Source organism: Rhinopithecus bieti, unplaced genomic scaffold (assembly GCF_001698545.2).
Source record: "Rhinopithecus bieti isolate Rb0 unplaced genomic scaffold, ASM169854v2 scaffold_76550, whole genome shotgun sequence".
NCBI classification, from domain to species: domain Eukaryota; kingdom Metazoa; phylum Chordata; class Mammalia; order Primates; family Cercopithecidae; genus Rhinopithecus; species Rhinopithecus bieti.
This window is the reverse complement of record NW_016828762.1, coordinates 233,532-260,312: the sequence shown is the minus strand read 5'-3', so window position 1 is coordinate 260,312 and position 26,781 is coordinate 233,532. Positions and strand designations below refer to the sequence as shown.

General features: G+C 35.8%; 1 protein-coding gene across 1 annotated transcript in view; it reads right to left on the bottom strand.

The window, feature by feature from the left end:
• The window catches only part of CNTN3 (contactin 3), a 340,350-nt gene that overhangs the window by 227,326 nt on the left and 86,243 nt on the right, over positions 1 to 26,781 (bottom strand). Inside the window, exons 2-3 of the mRNA XM_017864604.1 lie at positions 23,892 to 24,026; positions 3,060 to 3,186 (exon numbers count right to left, since the gene is read on the bottom strand). Of these exons, the coding sequence (XP_017720093.1) occupies positions 3,060 to 3,186; positions 23,892 to 23,946 (182 nt within the window). The 5' untranslated portion in view covers positions 23,947 to 24,026. The remainder of the gene's footprint in view (positions 1 to 3,059; positions 3,187 to 23,891; positions 24,027 to 26,781) is intronic.

The window sequence follows — 26,781 nt, the reverse complement described above, 5'->3', positions numbered from 1 at the left end:
TGGGTTGGACATTTCTAACCTCACAAAATGTGGAAGAAAATCTTTCCCATTTAGAAAAAGTATTAATACTTCCTCAGGGTAACCTCTTTCAGCACTATCAGCAATTACAATGAGACTGAATACTAATTAACCTTTAAATATAGGCTTTGGGGCTCAGGCAGGGAAATGCAAAAAAAAGAATAAAATCCTCAATTAAACCCTAAGACAAGTAATTTCTCTTGAGAATTTCTGAACTTTTGGATTTCTAACATGGCCAATTAAGAGTTCTTTTTACCTGATGGGATAAAAACAAAGACAAGATCACTCTTCAGACAAGTTGGCATCAGTCTATAAGGCAGGCTTTGGGCTTTCAAAGGACATTCTTTACAAGATTCTTTAACTTTATTCTGAATCCTTAGAAACATGTTTGGATTGCCTTTAACAAGTGGTTTCACATGGCTCCTTAATATTCCTCCTTGGCTGCCTCTCTATCTGCTTATATTTATGATTATATATGTTAAAAAATGCTTTCTCTGACTTCATGTAAAAAAATCCACCATATTCTTCCTTTTTATGTCCTCGATGTTATTATATATTTATAGTATTTATTTGTGATTTTTGAAGGACAATAAAAAAATAACAATAAGCAAGCATATTTTATTCTGAACCATTTTAAAGAATAATGTGAAATATTACCTAGTTGAATATTAAAGTGAAAAGGTAGGGAAAAAATAAGGCCAAAAATAAAGATGTCATCTAGCAAGATAAATTTGTCATTACAACCCACATTTTTCCATACCCCATTTACTGCAGTGGCACAATCTATTTCTTACTCAGATAACATGAATAACAAGGGATTGTTTCTTGTTAAAACAAAGTCTGATATTTCTTAGAATGAAAAGAGCTTCCCTTGTGCTTTTCTAGGTCCCAATTTCTAGTGATCATAAACTTTTAGTTTAAGTGAAATTTTATATTGGTTAGAAATCTTAACTTTAGAAAATTTTAAAGTTATAATCAAAGTATCTGCTCTATTTGGCTACAAACCAAAATCATCAAACAATACCAAACATGTTAAATTTCTTCATTTATCAAACCTAAAACTAATAAATCACACATCTCCTAGTCTCAGTTACAGATTTTGTTTAAATTGTAAAATATAAATGACAGGATGATATCCCAGGACGTAAAATAAAACAAAAATCACTATGCAAACAATGAAACTTCTTTATCAACATTTTACATGTTATAAATATATTTAAATACAGACTCCATGGTATTACAATAGGCACCCATTATATAAAGACATAATAACTACACAAGGTTATTTTTGGATATCTAAGCTCAAAACATTTGGCTATGTGACAAAACTATACAAACATAATGAATATTCATTTAGAAATACATTCCTATATGACTAAATCTCGTATCTTGACAACTTTTCAGCTGAACACATTTATCACCAAATTATTCATAAGATAAACACCAGGAAATACAACTTTCCTGACAACAGAAAAAGAGCCCACACATGAGTCATTCACATGGCTGCTTCATCATATTTACAGCTATGTCTATGAGAATAATCCTTCATTTCAGGGAGAAACAAACAGATGCATTTAAAAGGTGTTAGAATGCCATATAAAAATGGTGGAAAAAAGTATTTCCAGGATAATGTCTTGTTAAGCTGATCTGTTCAACTTTCCCCATAAGAAGAAAATATTTCCAGATTTGGCATATTCTTATGTCTGATTAATGGAACTAGTTCATAAAACAGTTTCTTGCTTTTTTAAATGATTTTATTAAATAACTTCTTATTTCTATAGAAAGAGGTAGAGGCAGAGAAAACTTTTCTCATCTTTGCCAAGTCTAATCAGGAACCTGGAATTAAAATGCTTATTTTGTTGAAGTATACAATAGGGCCTCAATAAATATGTTGTTAAATATTGTTGAAAGAGACTATCTTGATTACTTCCAGATGCAAAAATACAAAAACCTACCTTCTACCCCAATCCTGACCCAATTTACCATGACTATTGGCTTCAATTATTTATATAGTTTAAGAGAACAACAGAGGTTCAGTAAGATCTAAATTACAACTCTAAGCATTTAAAATTTTATTAATACTGGCTGAAGTTTGCTTATTCTGCAGATTATAGAAAAGGTTTTTCAAGCAAACTAACAGTGTAAATGGGGTTTTCGTAGTAGACGTTCACATTGCATGAAAGAGTGTGTTGTTTTACACTTTATCTTAGCCAAAAGGTCGAGAAGCGATAAGAGAGTGTTGTTTTAAAGGTGTCTTGAATACTTTCAACCACTTATAAGAATGCAGCATGTAATTTATAAATAATTCATCTCTTCATGAAAGTAGGTCTCAAAAGCACTCCTAAGAGTAAAAATGATTAGTCCTGGGTTATTTAATAATACAAATACCCATCTGATCCAAATAATCCATCATCATCCCCAAAATATCAATATTTTTTTCTTGAGGTGGTGGGAGAATGAATTTTTTTTTCCTTTTTTCCTTATACCTTTTCATGATGTTTGAAAGTTTTCAGTGAAGAGGAATTGTTTATATAATCTTAAAAATATAGACTTCAACTTGATATACATGTAACAAATGAAATACGTTTTCTCTTGAAGAATCATTAAAATGACTTTGGTAAGAATGCGTTTTATTCTTCCATACTTATTGAATCTCCAAGCACAAATCCATTAAAATGGTAAATGAATGAAAGGTGGGACACAGAAGTATTTGTTTAACTATGATTTCAAATTAACTTTAAAACACAATTTCATCCCCACAATAAATGTAAATCCAAGTTTATAAATTAAATTGCACTAAAAATCAATGAAAAGACATTACTTACTTTAGGGATTCTGCCATGATCAATAACTAATCAAATATATGCTATATATAGATTTAAATCTTCGCATATTGAATCTGTTGAATATATCATACAACTATAGCTTCATATATTTTTTTCTTACTGATGGCATAAATATACTGGAGCAAAGAAAATTCACCATCTCCACATAAATGTGTTTAGTTTTTTTTATTTGAATTTTCAAACTTTTCACTGTACCTGTAATGAGGTGACGGGCTGCCTCTTGCTTCACAATTTAAAGTTATTTTTTCATCTTCTGAACCAACAGGGAAAATACTATTGCTGGGTTCTTTGACAAACACAGGGCCTTGTAAGAGAAGCTCACCTACATAGCGGGGGAAACATCCAAAAAATAATAATCAGTAAAAGGTATTGTAAAAAGTTACATTCCAGTATTGAAGAAAACAAGCAACTAATAAAAATCTAGTACCGCTCCATTTGCCTACAAAGCAAAATGCTCTGTAGACATTGTTTTGTTAAAGGGAATCAATTAACCCACTCAACAGCACAGTACCTACTCTATGAGAACTAACATTGATATGAAAAATATTCCATATTAAGATCACTTCATGCTGCAGTAATTACTTTTTATAACAACAAACTACATCTAAGTGTAGACTGGTGAATACACTATTACCCCAAGTCTTTTTTGTCATAGCCTCTTTGCCAAACTAAAGCTGAATTCAAAACTAACTGAACACCTATGTAATTTCATAAAATCTGCTTGGCATGCAAATGTTAAGCTTGACAATGCTATTTTGCCATTTGGAATGAAAAACACTCAATATTTGGTGGGATGTCCCATTTTATTACTAGCAAATTGAAGAGGAAGATACAGCACTGAACAAGTATCTTTTTAAAGATGTTTCTACTTTGGCCAAGAGAACTTGAACATGCTCTGAGGAGAATTTCCACATAGAGAGAAAAAAATCTCTCTATTGTACTATGAGTTTACAAGTTCACAAAAGAATAAGATAATGCCACCACCAAATGCTTATGGGACTGCAGTTGTATAATCATTGCCACAGCATTTCTGAAAACAAATAAATTCACCCCCTGAAAAAAAAAGCTCTTTACTTTCCTATTTTGCTTGGAATGCTCAGCAAAATTACAGAGGAGTTTCTATTAACTCAGAGAATGAATAAACAGACTAAGAGACAAAGAATCCATGAAAAGTCAGACAAAACGAGATCAAAAAGTAGCAAAAAAGGCCCCAAAACAATGAACTGGCATTTTAGCTACTTCAAATAGCAGTTAACATTTAAAAAAAAATTTACCATAAGTGTATCAACAATAAATAACAATATGATTAAAATAATCATTGAAATGATAAAAATAGCAGCTGCTAAAGCTGAAATTTTCAAGTAAATCCTATGTGCCCAAATGTGCTCATTACTCCTCAGAATATTCTGTGAGGTAAATGCCATAATTATTCCCAACAGAAGACAAATACTGCACCTAAAAGTGGTTAGGTGGCATAATGGTATAATTTTGGTATAAATGGTATAATGGTATACATAATGGTATAAATTTGGAAATAACAGGAAAGTTGGGGAGATAAACCAAAAGAAGAAAGGTTAGTAGAGATAAGAAAGCAGTGGTTTAAACAAAAAAGGCAAAGAGAAGTGTTCAAAAAATTTCCTTCAAGTGGTCACAATAAAAACTCAATTGCCCATCCCATCATCATCTAAAGTCATGTCCCAAATGATAGTACTTGTCTTCTCCAGAGGCCACTATCAATTTTAAATAAAAATGTTAAACTACTAGGAGCGTTTTCTTCTGATATCCTTTTGAGAGAAGGATAATAACTGCTAATTTGCTAACATTCATTGAACTAGGTACCATGAGCCATGTGCCAGGCACACAAAGCAGCTATTGACATGCTTTGCTTCTCCTATCTCAAGTTCCCCTAACTCCAGTTCCTGATCTCTGAGGTCTAGCCACACTGCTCTTGTTTCTGCTTCTCAGACATGCTGAGCTTCGTGTCACTTCTGGGCTCACACACTTGTTCTTCTTGTGTTCTGGTTTCTTTTTGTCATTCAGAATTTAGCATAAATGTCACCTTCTCGGCTTAAATGCAACCATGTGCATTCCCCCCATCTAAAGTCATTACACACCCTTCATTTCCACCAGCCACAGATATCAAAGCACATCTCACAACCTCACGAGATCCCCCTACATAAACACTACAGATGTTTATGTATGTGTTTGTTATTTATTTGTATTGAATTCATTGCTGTATCCTCAACTCCTAGAACATGGAAGATATTCAATATCGGTCTGTAGAATGAATAAGATGAAACAATCCTCATAATAACTCTATATGAGGCAGATACTATTCTACACCTAGTGACTGATAAAGCTAAGATTTTAATTTCAGAGCTCATCTTCTCACCTTGCACATGGTTTGGCCTCCCCAGAAGAAGTGAGGCCCAGAGAGGTTAAATGACTGACCATAGTAACAGTTTCCTGGTCAAAGACCTGGTATCAACCCCAGTCCTCACATTCTTGGTTTGTTACCCTTTCCAGGAAGCCACACTGTTCTCAATATGGTCAGAGGTGAAAATTAACCAACAGCCTGCTTTTTCAACTTCAGTATTTCCTGATGGCACTGGAGTTAACAGCCTATGAGGCACATATCTGCCATCTCTGAAATTTAAGGCTCATAAAGGCTTTCAGCCTATCAGCAGTCATTTGGGAGCCTCCAACGCCTCTTAAAAAGTAAGTACAAAATAAGAATCAAACATGACAGGTCAGTGCATGCTTCACAATCAGAAAAGGGACAAGGCCACTCAATCTTGCTTCACGGGAATGAAATAGGTGATGAGAGATGCTGGGGTTTCATGTTCTAGTCTCTTGCCAGCAATATAAACTTAAAAGGAATAGATTCTGAAGTCTCTGCTAATCTAAAAGAAATTATCCAACATTTTCTTCAAAACGAATTTGATCCTCAAAAAGACAGAACCTTGACTATTCACACAACTATTCATAACCAGTTAAAAGCACCCGGTCTGAAAACAGAAGGGGGCCCCTTGCCTAACTAATGAATTCAATGTAACATTCAGATTGGTGTTAAAGTTTACTTTTTGTGACAGGGGCATTTTTTTGATATGCTAGCCTGGCTCCAAAGCTCAATTTTAAATACACAACCTAAAATAAGAGGCATACCACATTTCCGAACAGGACTAATAGGTCCAAAAATCCAATCCTAAGGTGTTATTTTTCCCCCCAAACACCTACAGGCAACAAGGAATAACTGCCTTTGAATGTATGTACAAGCTTTATGAGCTCCTAAGGTAATGTCACATAAAAGATCAAACCGCAGACGATCAATTCTAATGGTCATACTCTATACAATTTTTATGAAGACTGACAAAGAAAAATAGAGAAGGGATTCTGGGCAAGTTGCATTACTCTACTAAAAGAAATGAAATTCCTAAAAGACAATGATGGTATCTGAAATTTCTAGGGAAAAGGAAAGCATATCCTATTTTTCCTTGCTGATTTATGTCGTATCTACATGGAAAACAAAAACCAGTAGTGCATTTCAAAACACAGGGCAAATCACAACAGGGTGTAAAGGTAGGCAATGCAATTAAAGACAGAATTTAAGAGGACATGGATTTAGAAAGGAATATTCCATGCACTTACAAGGCATCAAACCCAAACAGAATGAGTTCTAGCCTGGGTCAAAGAAAGTAAAACCATATGCCGCCAGTGAAATAAGATCTATATTCTAGCCCCTACTATTCTTCAGGAAAAAAACTTTTAAAAGATGGAAATTTTTTTTAGAAATGGGATATCTTCTATTTTGGCAATGGTAGTTTAAAGCTGGAAAATGCCAAAGAAACAAGACCAAAATAAAATTCCATTTATATGCTTCCAATGTCAGAGGAAGATAAAGTATTCGATCTCAGAATATTTCATTTCTTTAACAAATATGTGAATGCCAGACATGTGCCACATGTGAAAAACTGGCTGTGGCAGATGCTGCTGGTAGTCCACTCAACAGCTATTGCCTGTCCTTCTTCCCAACCCTTAGAGTCTGCCTTTAACTGTGGAGAATGAAAGCTCCAGAGATACTAGCATTCCAGAACTCTTGGTCGTTCTTGGCTGGGAAGCAGGGTAGCCAGGGGATATTGGCTTATGAGACCACTAATAGCCCAAGAGGGTATATCCATTTTCTAGGGTTGCTATAACAAAGTACCACACACTGCATGGCTTCCAAAACAGAATTTATTGTCTCACAGTTTAGAGGGCTGAAAGTCTATATCAAGGTGTTAGCAGGGTTGATATCTTCTGAGGACTGTGATAGAAGGATCTGTTCCAGACCTCTCTGCTTGGTTTATAGATGGCTATCTTCTCCCTGTATCTCTCTTCATATCATCTTCCCTTTATGTGTGTCTCTGTGTCCAAATTTCTCCTTTTTTAATAAGGGCACCAGTCCTAATGGATGAGGGCCCACTCTAATGACCTCATCTTAACTAATGACATTAGCAATGACTCTATTTTCAAATAATAGGGTACTGGAGACTTCAGCATATGAATTGGGGATGGGGGTGGGGTAGCAGCAAGATTCAACCTTTAACAAACCGTTAACCTGGTAAGAATTTCTAGATAAAAGTCTCTACTCTGATTGTGTTTTGAAGTAAATAAAATGCTGACCTCGCCTTCCTTCCTTTTTGATATGGAAACTTTCACAAAAGGGAAGAATGCTGGGAACTACTGAGACCAACTGGACACCATACGGGAGAACACTACACGTGTGTGTGTGTGTGTGTGTGTGTGTGTGTGTGTGTGTGTGTGTATAAAATATATATTTCTATATGTGCATAAACACACACACACACACATACGCACACACACACAATGTCACAGAAAAGGCAACCCAGAGCTCTCACATCTTTGAATCCCTGAACCAACATGAACCACGTAATTCCAAACATCATGTGTTGGAAAAATAAACCTTTAATGCATTTTGTCACCTGCACCTAAAAGCTATACTGTAACCAATGCTCTAGAAAAAAAAGGAAAAGGTAAAATAACACACTTCAGATGAGAAAGGAAAATAAAGTACTTATTAAGAATAACTTATGGGTCTGTTTTCCACATCTGGAAATGTTAGCAAGCAATTAAGTTAAAAGAAAAAGTGCTGGAGTATAGCATGCACCTGGAGTATGACAGCAAAATAACACCAATAAAAGTGATGAAAACCCTTTAAATTGAGAAATTAATAGTTCACTACATGATTTTTCTCAATCTTTATTTCCTGTTTTATTTATAAGCAGGAAATAAAGTAATTACATGGGAAGTGGTATTCAATAATTAGGGGACTGGAACTGACAGGGACTGGTTAAGCTTCACAGGACCTAGAAATAAATGTTCAAGTAAAACAATACCGCTCGCTGGAATGGCAAAACCCTTTCAAAGCACGCAGATTTTTACCAAGAACTATATTCATCCTCTAATTGCAACCTGCCTAAGGAAGCATAAAATGTCCACACATACAAAATATACAAAATGGTTTTTGTTTAAGCTTAAGTATCTTGATTTTGGCACTTTGCTTTCGTAAACTAATCGCAGAGTTTGATGGAAGGTATGATCTACTTCACTGTACTGATTAACATTAATCTGTATTATAATTCAGTAAGAGAAGAGGACTTGAGAGTACTTCTAAAAGTGCCCAATGTTTTATGTTGATACTGTTGAAATCCAACGGCTATATTTTTGCTTGTTGAAATGTTCTTTACAGTTGAATGAAATGGTTAACTAATTTATAGTTATAATGCAGGACATAATGTTTTGGCAGAAAACAGGGTGGGAGGAGATGGGCTGGAGTCTTGGGAGATTAAAAGGTTTTCATAGCACTTCATAGCTTTCTGTATTTAAATTCACGCCATTGTCTTTTTATGAATGTGAGCTTTAATTTTTTTTTTTTTTTTTTTTTGAATGGAAGTCTCGCTCTAATTGCCCGGGCTGGAGTGCAGGTGGCCGGATCTCACTCAACTGCAAGCTCGCCTCCCGGCGTCATACCATTCTCCCCTGCCTCAGCCTTCCGAGTAGCTGGATACAGGCGCCCGCCACCTCCGACCGCTATTTTTGTATTTTTTTTTAGTAGAGACGGGGTTTCACCGTGTTAGCCAGATGGTCTCAATCTCCTGACCTCGTGATCCCCGTCTCGGCCTCCCAAAGCTTTAATGTTTTTGAACCTCCACGACATCCTTCTATAATTCTCAGACCATAATTATACCTTTCTTGCTAGACAGCTTAATAGCAACTCCACATGATTAAAAAAAAAAGTTAGAATGCTATTGTTGGATGCAATATGCAATGTGTACAATACACCAGGAGAACACAATCCGTGGTCCATTTATCTGAAAAAAACAACACTTACATTCCCTCTTTCTATTATACTTTCATTGTACATTTTTGAAATGTGCAAATTCACAAGGTTCTCACCCACCATATGAAAAGAGTGCATTAATCAACTTTTTAAAATATTTCTTTAACATATTACTTTCAAAGGTTTTAATAGAGATTATTTCATTTCTATTACGGAACCCATTCTTTCTAACAGTTTTTATTCTTTAACAGAGAGTTCGGGTCAAGGTCTGTTAGGCCCAGACACAATTCTCTTTATATATCTTAGAAAGAATGTTTCATATCAAACTCTAGTTCAAGGTCACTGTTTCTATGAGGAAATAATTATCCAATAAAGAATTCCTTTTGTAAATGGGTTGCAATGCAGAAGCTATTAAGAACTAATACTAGGCCTGGCGTGCTGGCTCACACCTATAATCACAGCACTTTGGGAGGCCAAGGCAGGAGGATCACAGGAAGCCAAGAGTTCAAGACAAGCCTGGGTAACATAGCAAGACTCCATCTCTATGAATAAATAAAAATTAGTGGGGCATGGTGGTGCATGCCTGTAGTCCCAGTTACTTAAGAGGCTGACATGGGAGGATCACTTGGGCCCAGGAGTTTGCAACTGCAGTGAGCCATGATCACACCACTGCACTCCAGCCTGGGCAACAGAGTGAGACCCCATCTCTAAGAAGAAAAAGAAAAAGAACTAATACTACTTAGTGATTGCATCTTGTAGTATTTTACAGCTGTAATCTCATAAAGTAGAAAAGAGCATAATCTCTTCCTGCCCCCACCTTAGTAAGCAGAAGCCAGCACTGTGTTTATAAATGTCTGAGTGTATAAAATGTCTGAGTGTGTAAAACACCATCGACTTCTCTCTCCCTGTTTCTTTTTTTCTTTAAAGAAAGAGTCTTGTTCTGTCACCTAGGCTGAATTGCAGTGGCCTGATCTTGTCTCACTACAACCTCTGCCTCCCGGTTTCTAGCAATTCTTCTGCCTCAGACTCCTGAGTAGCTAGGATTACAGGCGCACGCCGCCATGCCCGGCTACCTTTTTGTATTTTAGTAGAGACAGGGTTTCACCATGTTGCCCAGGCTGGTCTCGAACTCCTGAGCTCAGGCAATCCACCCGCCTCGGCCTCCCAAAGTGCTATGATTATAGGCATGAGTCACTGTGCCTGGCCTCCCTGTTTCTTAAGTGAGGATCCTGATTTTACACTTCCAGACTACTGAGAGGGATTGAGTTGGGTTGTGGGGTAAGATATGGAGGTCTAAGGAAGCAGAACAGAAAGGACAACTGATATGGGTAGGCTTTGTGTCCCCACCCAAACCTCATCTTGAATTGTAATCCCCATAATCCCCACATGTTGAGGTAACTGAGTTATGCGGGCAGTTTCCCCCATGCTGTTCTAGTGATAGTGAGTGAGTTCTCACGAGATCTGAAGGTTCTAAGAGACTCTTTCCCCTTTGCTCAGCTCTTCTCCTTCCTGACACCGTGTGAAGAAAGTGCCTTGCTTCTTCTTTGCCTTCTGCCATGATTGTAAGTTTCCTGAGGACTCCTCAGCCATGTCAGTCAATTAAGCCTCTTTACTTTATAAATTACCCAGTCTCTGGCAGTTCTTAATAGCAGCATGAAAACAGACTATTACAACAACCTTCCCCAAAATACATCTGGAACTATGGGGTGCAGAGAGAGGGGTATGTCTTAGAGTTGCCTTACATTTGTTAAATTCATTTTAATTGATTCACAATTAAAAATGTAATTATCATGATTAATTGTAGACACAGTAGGCATACAACTGATAAACATACAACTGATAAAGTAAACATACAACTGATAAAAAGATTTCTTCAAATAATACTAATCCTTACTGCATGCTGGATGGTTACTTTTTTCCTTTCTATTCTATTCTATTCCACTCTATTCTATTCCATCTGATATCCTTTATCCTACTTTTTAAAATGCTAGACATAAACTACTACTATGTTCATATCATCACAACATCAATGGGTTCTTATCCCCAATTTGATAAGCTTTGGTCTGGAAACCTTCTCTCCTGCCACCAGTGCCCCAGATTATTTTAGGAGGGAATGGGTGACGGGTCACAGCTGCAAGATATTTCTTACATTTCCTTTTCTTAGGAATGAAACCAACCTTGGCAATGTACGAAAAAAATATAACCATCTTAAAAACTGAAAGAGTATCACTGGGCCCAAGCTATAGTAAAGACAAGAGAGCATTCCCCAAATCTACTGAACTGCTACCTCTGTAGCCTCAGGGAGAAGAGAAATACTGTGTATTGCCAATAATGCTGGCAAACAAAAACAGATTTTATTTTGTTTTGACAAGCATTGTTTTGTAGCGCTATACAGTATGGAACAAAATCCCTCTTCATTATATATACTTAGTTAATAAACACATGGATATTCTAAAATGTCAACCTATGAAGGGAAAATAGACATGGAATGCTAGGCCCAGTACCACACACTTTGCATTTGCTAAATCACCTAATTCTAAGTGACTATTAAGCACTCTGAATAAAAAAGTGGTTCTCCTTTTAATTCTTTTTTTTTTTTTTTGAGATGGAGTCTTGCTCTGTTGCCCAGGCTGGAGTGCAGTGGCGCAACCTCCACCTCCTGAGTTCAAGCGATTCTCCTGCCTCAGCCTCCCGAGTAGCTGGGATCACGGGCACATGCCACCATGCCCAACTAATTTTTGTATTTTTAGTAGAGACGGGGTTTCGCCATGTTGGCCAGGCTGGTCTCAAACTCCTGACCTTGTAATCCACCCGCCTTGGCCTCCCAAGTGCTGGGATTACAGGTGTGAGCCACTGTGCCTGACCTCCTTTTAATTCCTATTGCTTTCCTTAATAATGGCACAGATTATAAATAAGTAATCCACAGGGCTGGAGAGGATGAGTTAAACCAGAATCTCTCTATACATTTTTGGTACCATCGTTTTGGAAGAAGCATTTGGCAGTATGTATGAGAAGTCACCAAACTGTGTAAGGAAGTCTGAGGAAACTCTAGATTCTTTCATTCATCCTTCCTCATTATCTCCCTTGTAGTAATCGTTCCTCATTCTGAATTCCTAGAACAATGTTTGTGTATTTTACTCATCACAATATCGTTATCCTATAATATATTACATTTACTTGTCTTTCACTCTTATCATCCTCATCCCCAGGCTTTATACTTTCAGAAGATAGTGACCCTATTTAACACACACTTCTTCTAACCTCTTAGCATACCTACTTTATATACATATATATAACACATATATATAAGTTTTCATATATATATATATGAAAACTTAGTAAATTAGAAACTGTCTGGGAATCTCCCTGGGTCTGTAGGTGTGTGTACTTATGCATCATTGTAGATGGTTTTAATTTACAAAATGTTATAGCAGATCACAGAAAGACTTTGGACTTCCCTGAGACCACCCTAATCAAATACACTTATCTCCAACTGTAATTTATGCATCCAATTATAAAATAATTCATTATATAAAAATATGAACGTACGACAGAAGCAAATTCAATGAATGTGTCTATGACTCTTATGAAACACCTTCACTGTGTCCTTACAGAGGCATCCACTGTCACTAGGCAGTTATTTCTGTTAGGCAGTTTGCAGATTCTTGATCACCTACACCCCGCGCACACCCTTCTGAGTACCATCAATACAGGTACAAGATAGGAGCAGCTTCATGAAAGCACATACAAAAATAGCACTTTTGACAGCAATAGCACCCTAATAGTAATCTTTTGCAAACCTCAGCGTGCTGAACTAAAGTTGCATTTCTGCATTTTAATCACTTGTTTGAAAGTAACAGCTGCCTGAGACATTAAAACAAAACAAAATAAAAAAATGCTCAGTTCTACTTGGTGTTTCACTTACTCAGATCTCTAAGAATGTTTACTGTGGTTAAAGTTACCGTCAAGAAGGGTCAGCATTAGCAAAGGTCTTACTATTCCTATGGAATGTATCTTTTTGCAAAATATCCCCAAATCTATGAGAAATCATTTATGCAAGCTATGAATTTCGTTAACAAGTAATCAACAAGCAATTCTTACTTTAATCTAAATCTTCCAAAGTTAGGATTCAAATCAGTCACCTGCAGGCTGCCTGGACACATTCCACATCTTGGTCCCTTCATCTCAGTTTGAGCTTTGGGTCTGCTTTTCAGATAGGACCTGGGCTAGTTTGTTTTTTTCAAGTTTTTGCAAATCACAAATTCTACAATCATATGATACATATATGACCTATCATAGATACTGGGAATTTGGGTTTGCAGAGCTGCACGATGGTAGCTATTGGGCCAAATCTATCTTGAACACTTCTTAAATTTGGATCAAAGAATTTCAGGGGGGGAGAAAACACTTCCTTTAAATTGAATGGCTTCATTTAAAAAAAAAATGCAGCGATTTAGACATAAAGTCAAATTTCACCTTCTTACCAACAGAAAATCAAAGGTCTAGCAATCTTCAACTCAGCAATTCCATATCGATAAAGCACAATTTCCATATTCATAGACTACAGCCCTACAGGGAGTAAGACATCCACAGTTGTCAGCAAGAAATTCACATACAATTACTTGCAAAATAACTTTGTTTATCAAATAACATATCTTGGATTGATTTATGTCATTCTTCCTCCTGGAATATTTTTGCCCTTTATCCTTCAAGGCCTAAAGGCTTGAAGGTACATCTAAGTATAATCCCACTTTATCATAAATTCAATTCAACACATCTCTACAAGAAGTAAGATAAATAAATAAATAAATTAGCCTGGCGTGGTGGTGTGCCTGCAGTCCCAGCTACTTGGGAGGGCTGAAGCCAGAGGATTGCTGGGCCCAGGTGTTCAAGGTTATAGTGAGCTATGATCTTACCACTACACTCCAGCTTGGGTGAAGTAAGACCCCTGTCTCTAAAAACAAACAAACAAAAGGAACATTTCATAACATGTGAAAATTATATAAAGGTTGAATTTTAATGTCCATAAATAAAATAGTATTGGAACACAGCCACACTGACTTGTGTATATATTGTCTATAGCTGTTTTACACATTACAAGGGCAGAGTTGAGTAGTTATGACAGAGACTACATGGCCCACAAAGCTGAGAATATTTACTATCTAGCACATGTTATGAAAAATTCTGCTGACCCCAGCTTTAGGAAGGAGCATGTCTACTAGGAGGAACAGTGACTTTGGACCACAATAGACATGATTTTTTTTCCCACTAATATTCCATTTAGCTTTAGGCAAGTCATTTAAGCTCTCCAAGCCACTGAATTCTCCACTGTTAGATGGGAATGATATCTATAATATAGGATTTTTGATGCAAAGATAAGCAGTATGTTTTCATGGCAGCAGTGGCAATGCAATAAATGTCATTTGATATTATTATTGCATATTTTTTACTTAGTGTTGCATCAAACTTTTAATTACCTCTGACTGAGGAATCATAATTTATGGGAAGGCAGTCTAATATATGATTTTATTCATTATAACCTCCTATATATATGGCCTGAAAAATAGGATGGAATTGTCATTATCTTCATGGTAGTTGTGAATACTGGTACCTGTGTTCAGTTATCTGGTTTGAGCAAATAAATGCAAGTATTAAGTCTGAGACAAAAGGTCCCTATTAATCTGTGGAAGCTAGTAACTTCAAAAAAGAGGGGGAAAAGGGGGAATCCGTATAATGCCCACTGGATCAGTTCTCATTGAGAGACAATTCTCCAGCAAGTATTTACTTTCTACTCTTTCTTCAAATAATTACTCACCAAAGTAACATCAATGGTAAACTCGACAAAACAAGCAGCAAAGAGCTTTCAAAAACCTCCTGAGGCAGAAGAAAAAGCATTAGACTATTTTATACTGTTGTTAGTTGAATGTTTACTTTATCTTCTCCCATAATAGAAAGAATGGCCATAGCACTGAGTATTCTCATTTGTTTGTCTGCATAATCAAGCAAAAACAAAAACAAAAAACAAACAAAAAAAACCCCACGCCATTTGTGGTCTTGTATATGCTGCAGTAAAATTATTCCTTAACGAAAAAATAGATGTTCACTCAGAAACCCAAATAATACACTGTTCAATAGTCAATGCATCATAATTATCTACATAATTGCTTTCCACTTAATACCACTTCTCTCTTTTTGTACACATGTTTGAGCTTAAACATCACTTGCAAGTGTGCAGACACTCGCTCACACACACTCATGGGATAAGAATGAAAAGTTCTATTTTGCTACAGAGTGAAGAAGTCATACAAGGTATTTTAACATCCTCTAAAAAATTTAATAACACAAAACTTATTTGGAGACAAAATCTACGAACTCTGCTTCAAAAGCTTAAGGCTAACATAAAAACACACAAGTGTTGCCATCTCCCTTTACTTACTGGGTGACATATTCAGACTGCCCTTTAAGTCAAAAAAGTTTTCAGAAGAAGACAGAATGCATGATGTTGCTGTGAACAAAGTAAAAAAGGAAAGGACTATTCCCAGGATTCACATGCTTCAGGACTAAAATTTTAATCATACCAGTGCTTCCATGTCCACAAGTGACACCAATCAATGTCACAATGGCAGCAACTGATCCCAGAGTTGCCTGATGCCTTAAGTTCAGTCAATAACAGCTTTCACCACAACCTCCCTGCTTATAAGATTGGAGGAGCAAATAATGTACACATGCTTAGAATAAACAAGGAGCAACTAACCAGAGCCATTTATAAAATGGCAGCCTACATGTTCCACTCTCTCAGGTCAGCAGACACTAGAAAGTTGTCCAGGTAAAGAAACCAAATAGTCACAAAGTTCAGGGATATGGTTTCATGTGTTAACATACCACTTCACACCCCCATAACTAGCCCTCAAGAGCTTCCACAAATAAGGGCTGGATCTTCAATGGCTGTGCGAGCAGTCCAAAAAAAGAGAGCAGCTTCCTAGAAAGGAGTAGTTTCACAAGGGCACTCACCACTAGCTGAGATCCAGGTCAGCCTGTGCAAAAAGTTTGTTTTGAACTCTCCTTGTAGTTAGGAGGAATAAATTGCCTCCTATTAAAGTGACAGGTGGGAATATTACTTTTGTCACCCCTCGTCCTATAAATAAAGTAAACCCAGGTGGTATAAAGAGAAAGTAATAAGTCAAATGCCAAGATAAGAGCTTACTTCCTTAGTTGCCAGGCAGAAGTTGGAAACACACTGGGAAGTCTAACGGCCAGCTTGGGGTACCGAATTTTTTTGACTTTTTTTTTTTCAACATCAGGTTTGTTGTTTTCCTTTTTTTCAAGTGATAAATATCAACAATGTAGTATGACCAAAAATCAGTGTTTAATATTTAATAAAGTGTTATTTTTTCAAAATGAATAGAATGTTAAGGAAAGATGTCATATTCACCAATGTTTCAGCCTTAACCAACTAACATGAAATCGCATGTGCATAGTGGGATCACAATAATACAAAATTGGACAATTGAATTTGTAATGCGATGGCGGTTATAATATGCTCCAATAATTGTCAACAATTTGACAGAACAAGGAATCAATAAAAAGGATGTTGAATAATCTTCATTTATATATTTATCTACTGATAGAGAAATGAATTCTAACAGTCTCTCCATTTCTAGAAGTCATTTGCCATTTCACTGTACACTCTTCAAAGAAATTAACATGATGCTTTTGTAGCCATTATTAGTTGGTCTTAGGCCAAATGAAAAAACTGGCAACCATTACACAACCTCCTTAGGAAGATATCTGGGCTATACTTTTCCTTACCACAGTTGCCAAATAACTTCTACAAGTTGTTCATTAACATGACACTGCTTTAAAATGACAAGAATCATACCACGAAAGATAAAATGACTCCATCTTCTCCCATGGTTTCGTCCAATTACGCAACCAGATGCTTATATATGTAGGGATGCATGTGTAACTTGATTTTTCTCCACTGTATATAGTTCTCATAAAATAATTTTAAATTTAAAATGTCTCTATTTAAAATAGCATCCAGTGTTGGACTTGTAACCACAGAGTTCTGTCACTATGCATTGTCTCAAACTTAGTATTGGTTGATATTCAAAGGAAGTAAAATGCAGAGAAGTGAAAATAAATTGTATTTACATACCTATCTGTGGGAAAAGAGAAGACACACAGCAACTGAGGCCTCACTAACAAAACAAGTGCAGGCAGCTCTGCCAGTTCTCAAATTAAAATAGGCAACCAGTTTTTGAGTTATAATTTTGCCTCGAAAGTAATACAGAATGCAGAAATGGTCCTTAGAAATGAATATCTATTTATGTTCAAGCTTTGAATTTCTGGATGTGGGGAGGGAGCTGGGTATGTGGGAAGTTTGAAAAGAACGAACATTGGAAGGGTGCTCTAGTTAATAGAAGAAGGGACCCTCAAGGGATACCCCACAGGATTTTTCATTCCATAGAGTGTGAATGTTATATCAAGCAAAAAGAAATTTTTTTAAAACTCAGAGGAAACAGAACATAGAAAGTATGTGGGAGCTAGATACTGCACAGTTGAAATGAGAATTACAGAAAAACATATGTAAAATACCTCATATAGGGCCCACCTATGAAGATGGTCAAATGATGATGGTCATTACTTGTATGTAAGCTTCAAGACAATAACTGGCAACTGATAATCATAAGGAAATGGCCTCTTTCCACACTGGTGAGCATTTTCATACCATCAAACTCATATCATTATTGGCAAGATGGCATACATATACTATAAAGGAAATGCACATCCTGTTTAAGGACCCAATCTCCCAAACACTCAGTAGTGGGTGAAATAAGTCAGCAAGAATTATTTGATGCAAGAAACCATTAGTATGCATTCACTATTCATTCCAAAAGAGCAGTGTACAGTCTTCAAGAGCAAAAAACAAGGTAGGTGAACACAGCAGCCAGGGCTTGAATATATCAAATATCTACACTGTGAATGAAATTCTGATCCATTAAGCCAGTTGGCATGCCAAGGAAATTCCTAGCCAGTTGATTTCAATGAACCCTCAATTTTTTTTTTTGACTCAGAAGCAACTCTATCTGGAAGAATTCATTTTCCTTTCAGCAATCCATCCTTCCTGGGAAGTTCAGCGTTTGACCATTCACTTAAGGCTTTTCACCTTGAGAATACTTAGAAGTTGAAATCTTCAGAGATATTTTCAAAAGACAGCTCTCCTCAACTCCTCTTAGTGCACACCCAGGTCTTCATGCAAAAACTCTCCTCAACTCCTCTCAGTGCTCACTCAGGTCTTCGTGCACATGCACATCTGTCTCCCAATCACTGATAAGTATCAACAGTCTCCCTTACCCACCACCAAGGAGGAACCACTTGGTTCTTTTCTGTAAAAGAATGTACAACACACTATACTGATAAAAGGCTTAGTGCAGTCGAAAACCCCCTAGATGAAAATTCTGGCAGTCTAGAAAAAGCCCTACTGAGTCAATAACAAGCAATGTGACTTTGAACAAGTACCTGAAATGCTCTAGACCCCACTGTGTCATCTACAACATGAGCAGGCCTGGAATGCACACAGATATGCACATAAATACAGTTGACTTCTGAACTACACAGCTTTCAATTGCACAAGTCCACATTTGCATGGATTTTCTTTTGCCTCTGCCACCCCTGAGACAGCAAGAGCAACAACCCCTCTTCTTCTTCCTCCCCAGTCTACTCAATGTGAACACGATCAGCATGAAGACCTTTAGGATGATCCACTTCCACTTAATGAATAGTAACTACATTTTCTCTTCCTTATGATTTTCTTATAACATTGTATTTTTTCTAGCTTACTTTACTGTAAGAATACAGGATATAATACATATAACATACCAAATATGTGTTAACTATTTTATTGGTAAGACTTCTGGTCAACAGTCGGCTCTAAGTATAATAGTTAAGTTTTGGGGGAGTTAAAACTTGTACGCAGATTTTCCTACTTGGAGGGATGGTCAACACACCTACTAAGATGGGGCAGAGACCCTTCTTAGGGTCCTGCCAAGCCTTTCCAAGAATAGAAGTAAAGAAAAATCTTGAGTTCCTTCAAGGGAAATTCCAGGCACTGAACTAGCCCTGAGAAGTAAATGAGCAACTTGGTAAGTAAGAACATAGTAACAGCTTGAAACAATAGCCAAGGAAGTTGGAGTCACAATATGTCTGGCTCCTCTAGAAACTAAAGGCAACATCTTAATATATGTTCCTGAGCTGTTTTTCAGTAACAGGGACCTTTATCAAATGGACCCTCTGGCATACAGACCTCAGATAAGTGGGAAATGAGGACTGGAACCCTGATCACAGTTCCTTGTTCTAAATTTATTCCTGAGAGCCCCAGAGGAAGTCATGCCCACAGGCCAGAACTTAACACTCCTTTCTGCTGACTCCAAGTTTTTAGACAAGGCTTCACTTTCCTAACCAAACTCAAATCAGAGAGCCAGAATCCATCTAGGAGAGGGACTGTAACCTCCCTCTCTTCTTGCTTCAAGATCCCACCTTTTTAGGACAAAACCAATGTACAACCTGCACGTACTGATTTACGATCTGGCCTGTAACTTCTGCTTTTCTGAAATTTATTGCTACCTTTAAAAACTCTTGCTTGTCAGCCACTGAGGAGGTCAGGTCTTAAGTGTGAGTTGCCCAATTCTCCTTGCTTGGCTGCCTGCAAATAAACACTCTCCTTTCTCCCACCACAAAGCCTTGGTGTGGATATTTGGCTTTACTGCACCAGGAAAGCAGACAGTTCAGTTACTGCGTTCAGTAACACTAACACCCATATTGTGCTAGGGTCAACTGTATACATACGTACATGTAAGTAAGTATAATTCAGTTTTATCAAAGTATTATGGACCTTCATATATTTTCTTCCCCCTTTAAAGCCCTACATTCCAGTAATTCAAGGCTTCCTATTCACAAGCCTCACTGGTTTTTCCTCAGACATCCTCTTCTTCCACCTCTCCCTTTTCTTGAACTGCTTCCTCAATTTCCATGATACTCCCGCTGCACTAGAGATCCTTCCACATCTCTGTTCAATCTTTTGTAAGCTCTCCCACTTCACCCTGGGTTCTGGCGTGCCTCCTTTCATTTAACTCTCCATACTTCATCCCTAAACCTTCTCCTTGGTTGCTGTCACTAGGCAAACACCTCCCTGTCTTGATCTCCTGCAATGATACCCACCCCCTGTGAACATACCAGCTTCTATTCTTTTGCTTTCAACAGACTTCCTGCTCAGGGGTATTTAGAAACACTTTTATGGGATGAGTACTTTAAGACAGCTTAACACTTAGGCAACAGTCAATTAAATTCATTTGAGTGAACACTTTATTTACAGGAGTCAGTTAACTAATCAACAAATACTTTTGAGACTGCTATTTTAAGAACTAAATAAAATTGTGGGTTGTATTTAACCTTATATGTTTGTTGAACTCTAATAGCACTTGCAAGGTAATTTTTTTTAAGTTCCACACATGCCTTCTTAGTCACCATGAAGCTTACAAAATATCCAATATGTGGAGTTATCAATGATCAAGGTTATAAGAATAAAATACACCAACAATGTTTGCATCTTTTACTGATTCTCACATGCATACTCTGATAAACCGTCAAGATTTAGATGGTATAAATGAAAAGCAATTCAAGATTTAGTCTGCTGCAATAGAGGGGATAATTCGAAATAAGTTTATCTGTAAAAACATGGAGGATGTCAAGATTTATAAGCAGGGATCAGTGACATCTCCATTCCACCAGTATCAATGCTATTAAATCACATTACACTGCGTACAAATACTACAGAAGAAACGACAGCCATTTGAGTTTGTGGCAATTGCTTACACGAAGTGCCACATCCAACACCACAAACTCACAAAGTTCCAAATCTGCTTTGAGATTAAATGCAGTCCAGAGGCATTCCTGATCATTTTCTCAGTGATTATAATAGTGGTGTTATTAAAACCACCAAATGAAAAATACTCCTCAACCATTTCAGAAAGAACTTGAAAAGTTTATTTTGCTTTCAAAGCATTCCTTAATCACTATTAAGGGAAGACTAGTACAAAAATTCATTCACATTTGCATGACATAGAACGGATGAATGCTATGATTGAAAGCATTTGACGATGTGTGTCAGTAGTCTTGGGCTGTATTTGCATACATTGCAACTATCACTGTGAAAACAAGCAGCCCAAATATGTGAATTTTGTGGACATGTATTGTCCATGACTAAATCTACAATATTAAAGTAAGCCAATGTTTCTGTTTGGTGACCATGTATTTTATCCTTCATTACAGTATTGATAATTTTTTAAAAAATGATTTCATGAAGGTAATCTAAATTATCTCATATAGTATGATCTGTAGTCTCAATTATAATAGGCATAAGTGTATATTTATATGGACATAGGCCTCCATTGCCTTTCTAACTCCCTAAAGAGGCAAATATATAGTTCAGGGGTCAATACATTACATATAATTACATGTATAATTACACACACGGAAACATACGTACATATATATGCAAATATATATAATTACATAAATTTGCCACATGTAAATCCAATTCTCCCTTACAAATCCTTATAACTTTTTTACCACCATATCTAGAGAATAAGTTGACCTTTAAATTCTTCATGATGTCTTCATATCTTACTAAAGGGGACACTGCTTTTTCTATATATTTGTTCAGAAATATGTAAAACATTTCTCAAAAATGCTGAAACACAATACAATTTGCACATAATGGAAAATTACAACTAAAAATGTGAAACCTTTTAAAAGCTGATCTCATTTTCTTTTGCTACCTTTCTACTTTCTGAGTACGTCTTCCTCCTTCTGAGTATGTCTTTCTGTGAATGTCTCCTCAACTATTTGGAAAATTTCAAGATTGTTTTTCCAAAATTTAATATCATAAACAGTAATACTGCTGCAGTATATTTTCTGTCACTTTTGTTCCTTCTCCTAAAACAGAGATTATATTTGAAACTTTATAAATGAAGAAAAGATTCCAAGAATAAAATATTTTCCTATATTGAACTTTTCCAAAGCCCATTTGAAAGTCAGAAATTTTAAACGACTATTCCTTTTGTCCTCAGCGCTAGATGAGTAGCAGTCAATGAAAATGTTTTAGAAACAAAATTGAGGCATCACAGTAAAATCTATAAAACTATAAAAAACATCTTTCTTTTAAAAGTTAAAGATTTTAATCTGTAACTATTATTGACTATGGATCCTTGCTATATATTATCACGTAAATATTTGAAGCATGTTTGAACTTTGACATAAGAGCCCAAAAGTCTACTCCAATCTATTCATGTCTTTAAATAACATGTGTTTTACCTGACTACTCCATTTGGCCTCATTCCGCACTCATTTTCTTCTTTTAGAAAAGTCTTGAGCTACCTTTTTGTTATCCTTAGGTATCATGAAGAAATTATGTTTATGTAGAAAAGTGGTATTCTAAGGAGATGAGTACTGAATTTTAGGAGTGATGATTTTTATAACTTACTTTCAAATGAGTTAACCAAAATAAGCAGATAGATTTAAAAAAAAAAAAGGGAAAACCACACATTCATATACACATATATACAGAAGAAATACAGTAAAATGGTACAATAACTACATCTCCATGATACCTACAGATGTATTCATTCATTCTATTATTGTTTCAGCTTTTTTGGTGCTTGAGAATATCATAAAAAGAGGGAAAACAAAATAAAATAAACAAAAAGTTAGTTGTATATACACTATTTTTAAAAAAACTTTTCACTTGTTTCTCCAGAAAGTAAAATAAAATTAACAAAATAAAATACAACAAATGATTTGTAATAGTTGTTTTGTGTCAAAGATGAGAATTTTTTTCATTTTTTCTTTCTACTTTGTTCTAAATTTCAAATTTTCCAAAATTAAAAAAGCAAATTATATCTATATTCAGTTTTGGTCCTTTAGATTAGTTATTTGCTGAAAGTAAAACATGAAAATACCAGCAATTTTTAAATTTATATGCTCCTTTATATGTGAGATCTCGCCTCTTTAAGTTCCTTTGGAAAAAAAGGTCACAAATTAACATGCTCAAATTTGATGTTATATTCATAATACCAAAGCATAATATACAGTAGATCTGTAATATCAGATGTCATTATATTTGCTATGGAAATAAAAATGGCTTACAAAAATAAGGGAAGGAATAAGAACCCAATTATCAGATTAGAGAATTTAAATTTTTCTTTTGGGGAGAAAAGCATTTGTTTTTCTTTGCTNTGCTGAAAGTAAAACATGAAAATACCAGCAATTTTACATTTATATGCTCCTTTATATGTGAGATCTCGCCTCTTTAAGTTCCTTTGGAAAAAAAGGTCACAAATTAACATGCTCAAATTTGATGTTATATTCATAATACCAAAGCATAATATACAGTAGATCTGTAATATCAGATGTCATTATATTTGCTATGGAAATAAAATGGCTTACAAAATAAGGGAAGGAATAAGAACCCAATTATCAGATTAGAGAATTTAAATTTTCTTTTGGGGAGAAAAGCATTTGTTTTTCTTTGCTATTGGTGGAGTTTTATTTCAACATCTGAAAATTATGCAAGCACATGACTCGAGTATACTTTTAACCTCAACTTAGAAAATACAGGATTTTTTTACCTCCTAAGCAGCCAATGAATGAAAGCAGGATCAACTGTTTCCATGGAAACATCATCTTTAATTGCCAAATGCAAGAGTAACTCTTGTCCAGTCTCTGATGAATAGAATGCTTTGTCTTCAGGTAAATCCTTTAATCTGTAAAATGTATGTACAAAGAAGTTAGTTTTTTAAAAGCTGCTTTAAAAAAGCAATTTTGCTCTTTTCGTAAAACTGTTTATCATTTGGAGATACTGAAAACCCTCAGATAAAACAAATCTGTTTTGATACAAAATAGAGGATGCTTGAAATGTAGATACTTAAAAAACATGTAACTCATAGGTAGATGGAAACGATCTTACAGAATTTGAAATGTTTACCAATACTAAAATATTAAATTTTAATATATTATTAAAACTTTTGCCAGATAATTTCAAGACAGAAAACATTAACCTAAAATTCTAACTTATTCAATTTTCTCTAACGATAGCATTCTGGCAAAACTAACAGAGTCAAATAAGCAGATATCTTGAAGCACTAATTTTTGCAGTTTCTGAATTCCTAATAAAGCATGCAAATTATAGATAGCATTATCAACGTCCATCTCAGGCCTATTTTTTTAGACAATTGCCGAAAGTTCCCAATTACATATGCTGTGTAAAACAGATTTTAAAATGCTAATGGTAGAAAATGTTCAGTCTGAAAACCTTGCAAATGAAACCATTTTCTTTTTTGCTTTCTTTAATTTTCATAAACTTGAATATATTGGTTGAGAGGAAATAATTATGTGAAAGTCTTGTGTCATTTTGAGTGGCCCTTAAAACTAGTTAAGCTGCATGGTTGATGATCAAGTACATGTGATACACACACCTGAATCTCTGGACTCCTAAAATTCAGTTGGTACCACACAGGGAATTAATGATTTTAAAGTCTGCTGCTTTAGTGAGGAACAGGTACAACTCTCCGATTCAGCAGCTGCTACTGATTGAGCTGTTTTAGTTGTCACTTACCCAAAGAGAGAACTCAGCCTCATGTAGACAGTGGTTCCCAACAATGGGTTCCTGACATGTGGCATATGCAATCAGATATTATGTACATCCCAAATAATAAGAAATCAAATAATAAAAATATGACAGCTTGAAAAATATGTACTTAAAGTAACATGTTAAGTCATCATTCCTATAATAATGCTCTTGGGTGCCTGCAATCTAATATATATTCTTAGGTAGAATATAAGAGATAGAATTGTGGCTAGAATGCCTAGGCATCACTCTCTCTAGGTCCACTGGAATCTGAAACAAGTGCAAATACAATTGAGAACTACTGTTCTAAGAATTGCAGGTTAACAACTTACAGTAGTACCATTGATCTTTAACCTTCACTCAATATCCCCACTGCTGCAAACTGCATGTCTCAGTTTGGGTTCCACAACACAAATAAGACAAAATTAATTCAAGTGCAAGTAATTTACTTGGGAAGTGAAAGACAAAAACAGTCAAGATGGGGAAGTAATACAGGAAAAGGAAGACAGCCTAAAAAGGGTGAAATATAAAGCCTACTAACACCATGGATGACTGGAAGTCCAGTTCCTATAGAACCCAGGCCTAAGAGTCATCCAAGAGTCATCTCTGAGTTATTCTTGCAAAGGGGCAAGGCAGCTGGGGTATTTACACACCAATTCCCATGACAGTAGTAACTGCCCAGTACTTGTAACCTCCTACTAGGGAAGTACATAACTACAGAGGTGAAAAAAAGAAAAAGGAAAGAAATGCATATACTAGCTATTAAAAGTGGTGTGTGCACTGAAGTGATGAAGGCAAGAGGATGAGTAGGGCACATATAGTGTCTGCTACACTGTGCATAGAAAACAGGCTTTTTGAAGTTATTTTTAATAGCATCAGGTCCCAGGTGATTGATGGCCAAAATTATTGAGTAATTTAAATATACGAGGGAGAAATACACATTCCACCTCAATCAATCATTATACTGCTCAAGCCTTTCCAGTGGTTGATTTTCCCTGCTTGGACCAAAGGGTCTCAGGTATCTTGCCTTCCTCCTTCTTCTGCTCAATCAATGACATATCCTGTGTCCATAATTAGTTTCAATTACTAATTTAAATGATAACTGAAATCATTCTAGATTAGATTTAATTTATAACTGACAGCCATAGTTTTTTTTCTAATCATGTATTTGAAGAAACTGTGGTCCAAAAATCAGGAGAAAGATGAAACACACACAAACATGCATACACATATAGACAGATAGACTGGAAAATCAATAATTTTTAAATTATCAAATAAAATGCAATGCTAACTAGTCATAAAAGGCATGTGAAACATGAGATATGTTAATTTGATACATACATATGTCTAAGACTCATGAGAAACTAGAAAATGATAGTAACATGCACTAAAGTCTAGGGACAATGGGTAAGACTTAACCACTGCAAAGTCTTGAGGAGTACGTTGATTGAATTGGTACTTCCTTCCTCAAAGAAGTTATAGCTATCCAGTACATACACAAAATCTAACTTAGAAAGAATTCGGCAATAACAGAATAACAGACTTAAAAAGAACAGGTAGTTGGGAATTTCAGGAAAGGAAGGGGAAACTCTAGCAAAGAATTGTGCAGTAACCTTGCCATTATCATCCTCATCTTTAATATCAAAAACTATTCAAATAAATATATGAAGCTCTGCCCTATGTCATTTGGAAAAAAAAATACATGGTCTGTGTCCTAATACTGTAATGGGAAAAGAGAATATTATAAACTCTTATAAATAAGATAAGGAGTAAATTACTAGATTGATTGATAAAACTCTGAAGGTAGAACAACCATTTACCCATCACTGGTTTCTCTAATGTTCCAAGTACTCATTCACAGGAGGCTTTCAAGCAATGTTTCTTGCTGAGCT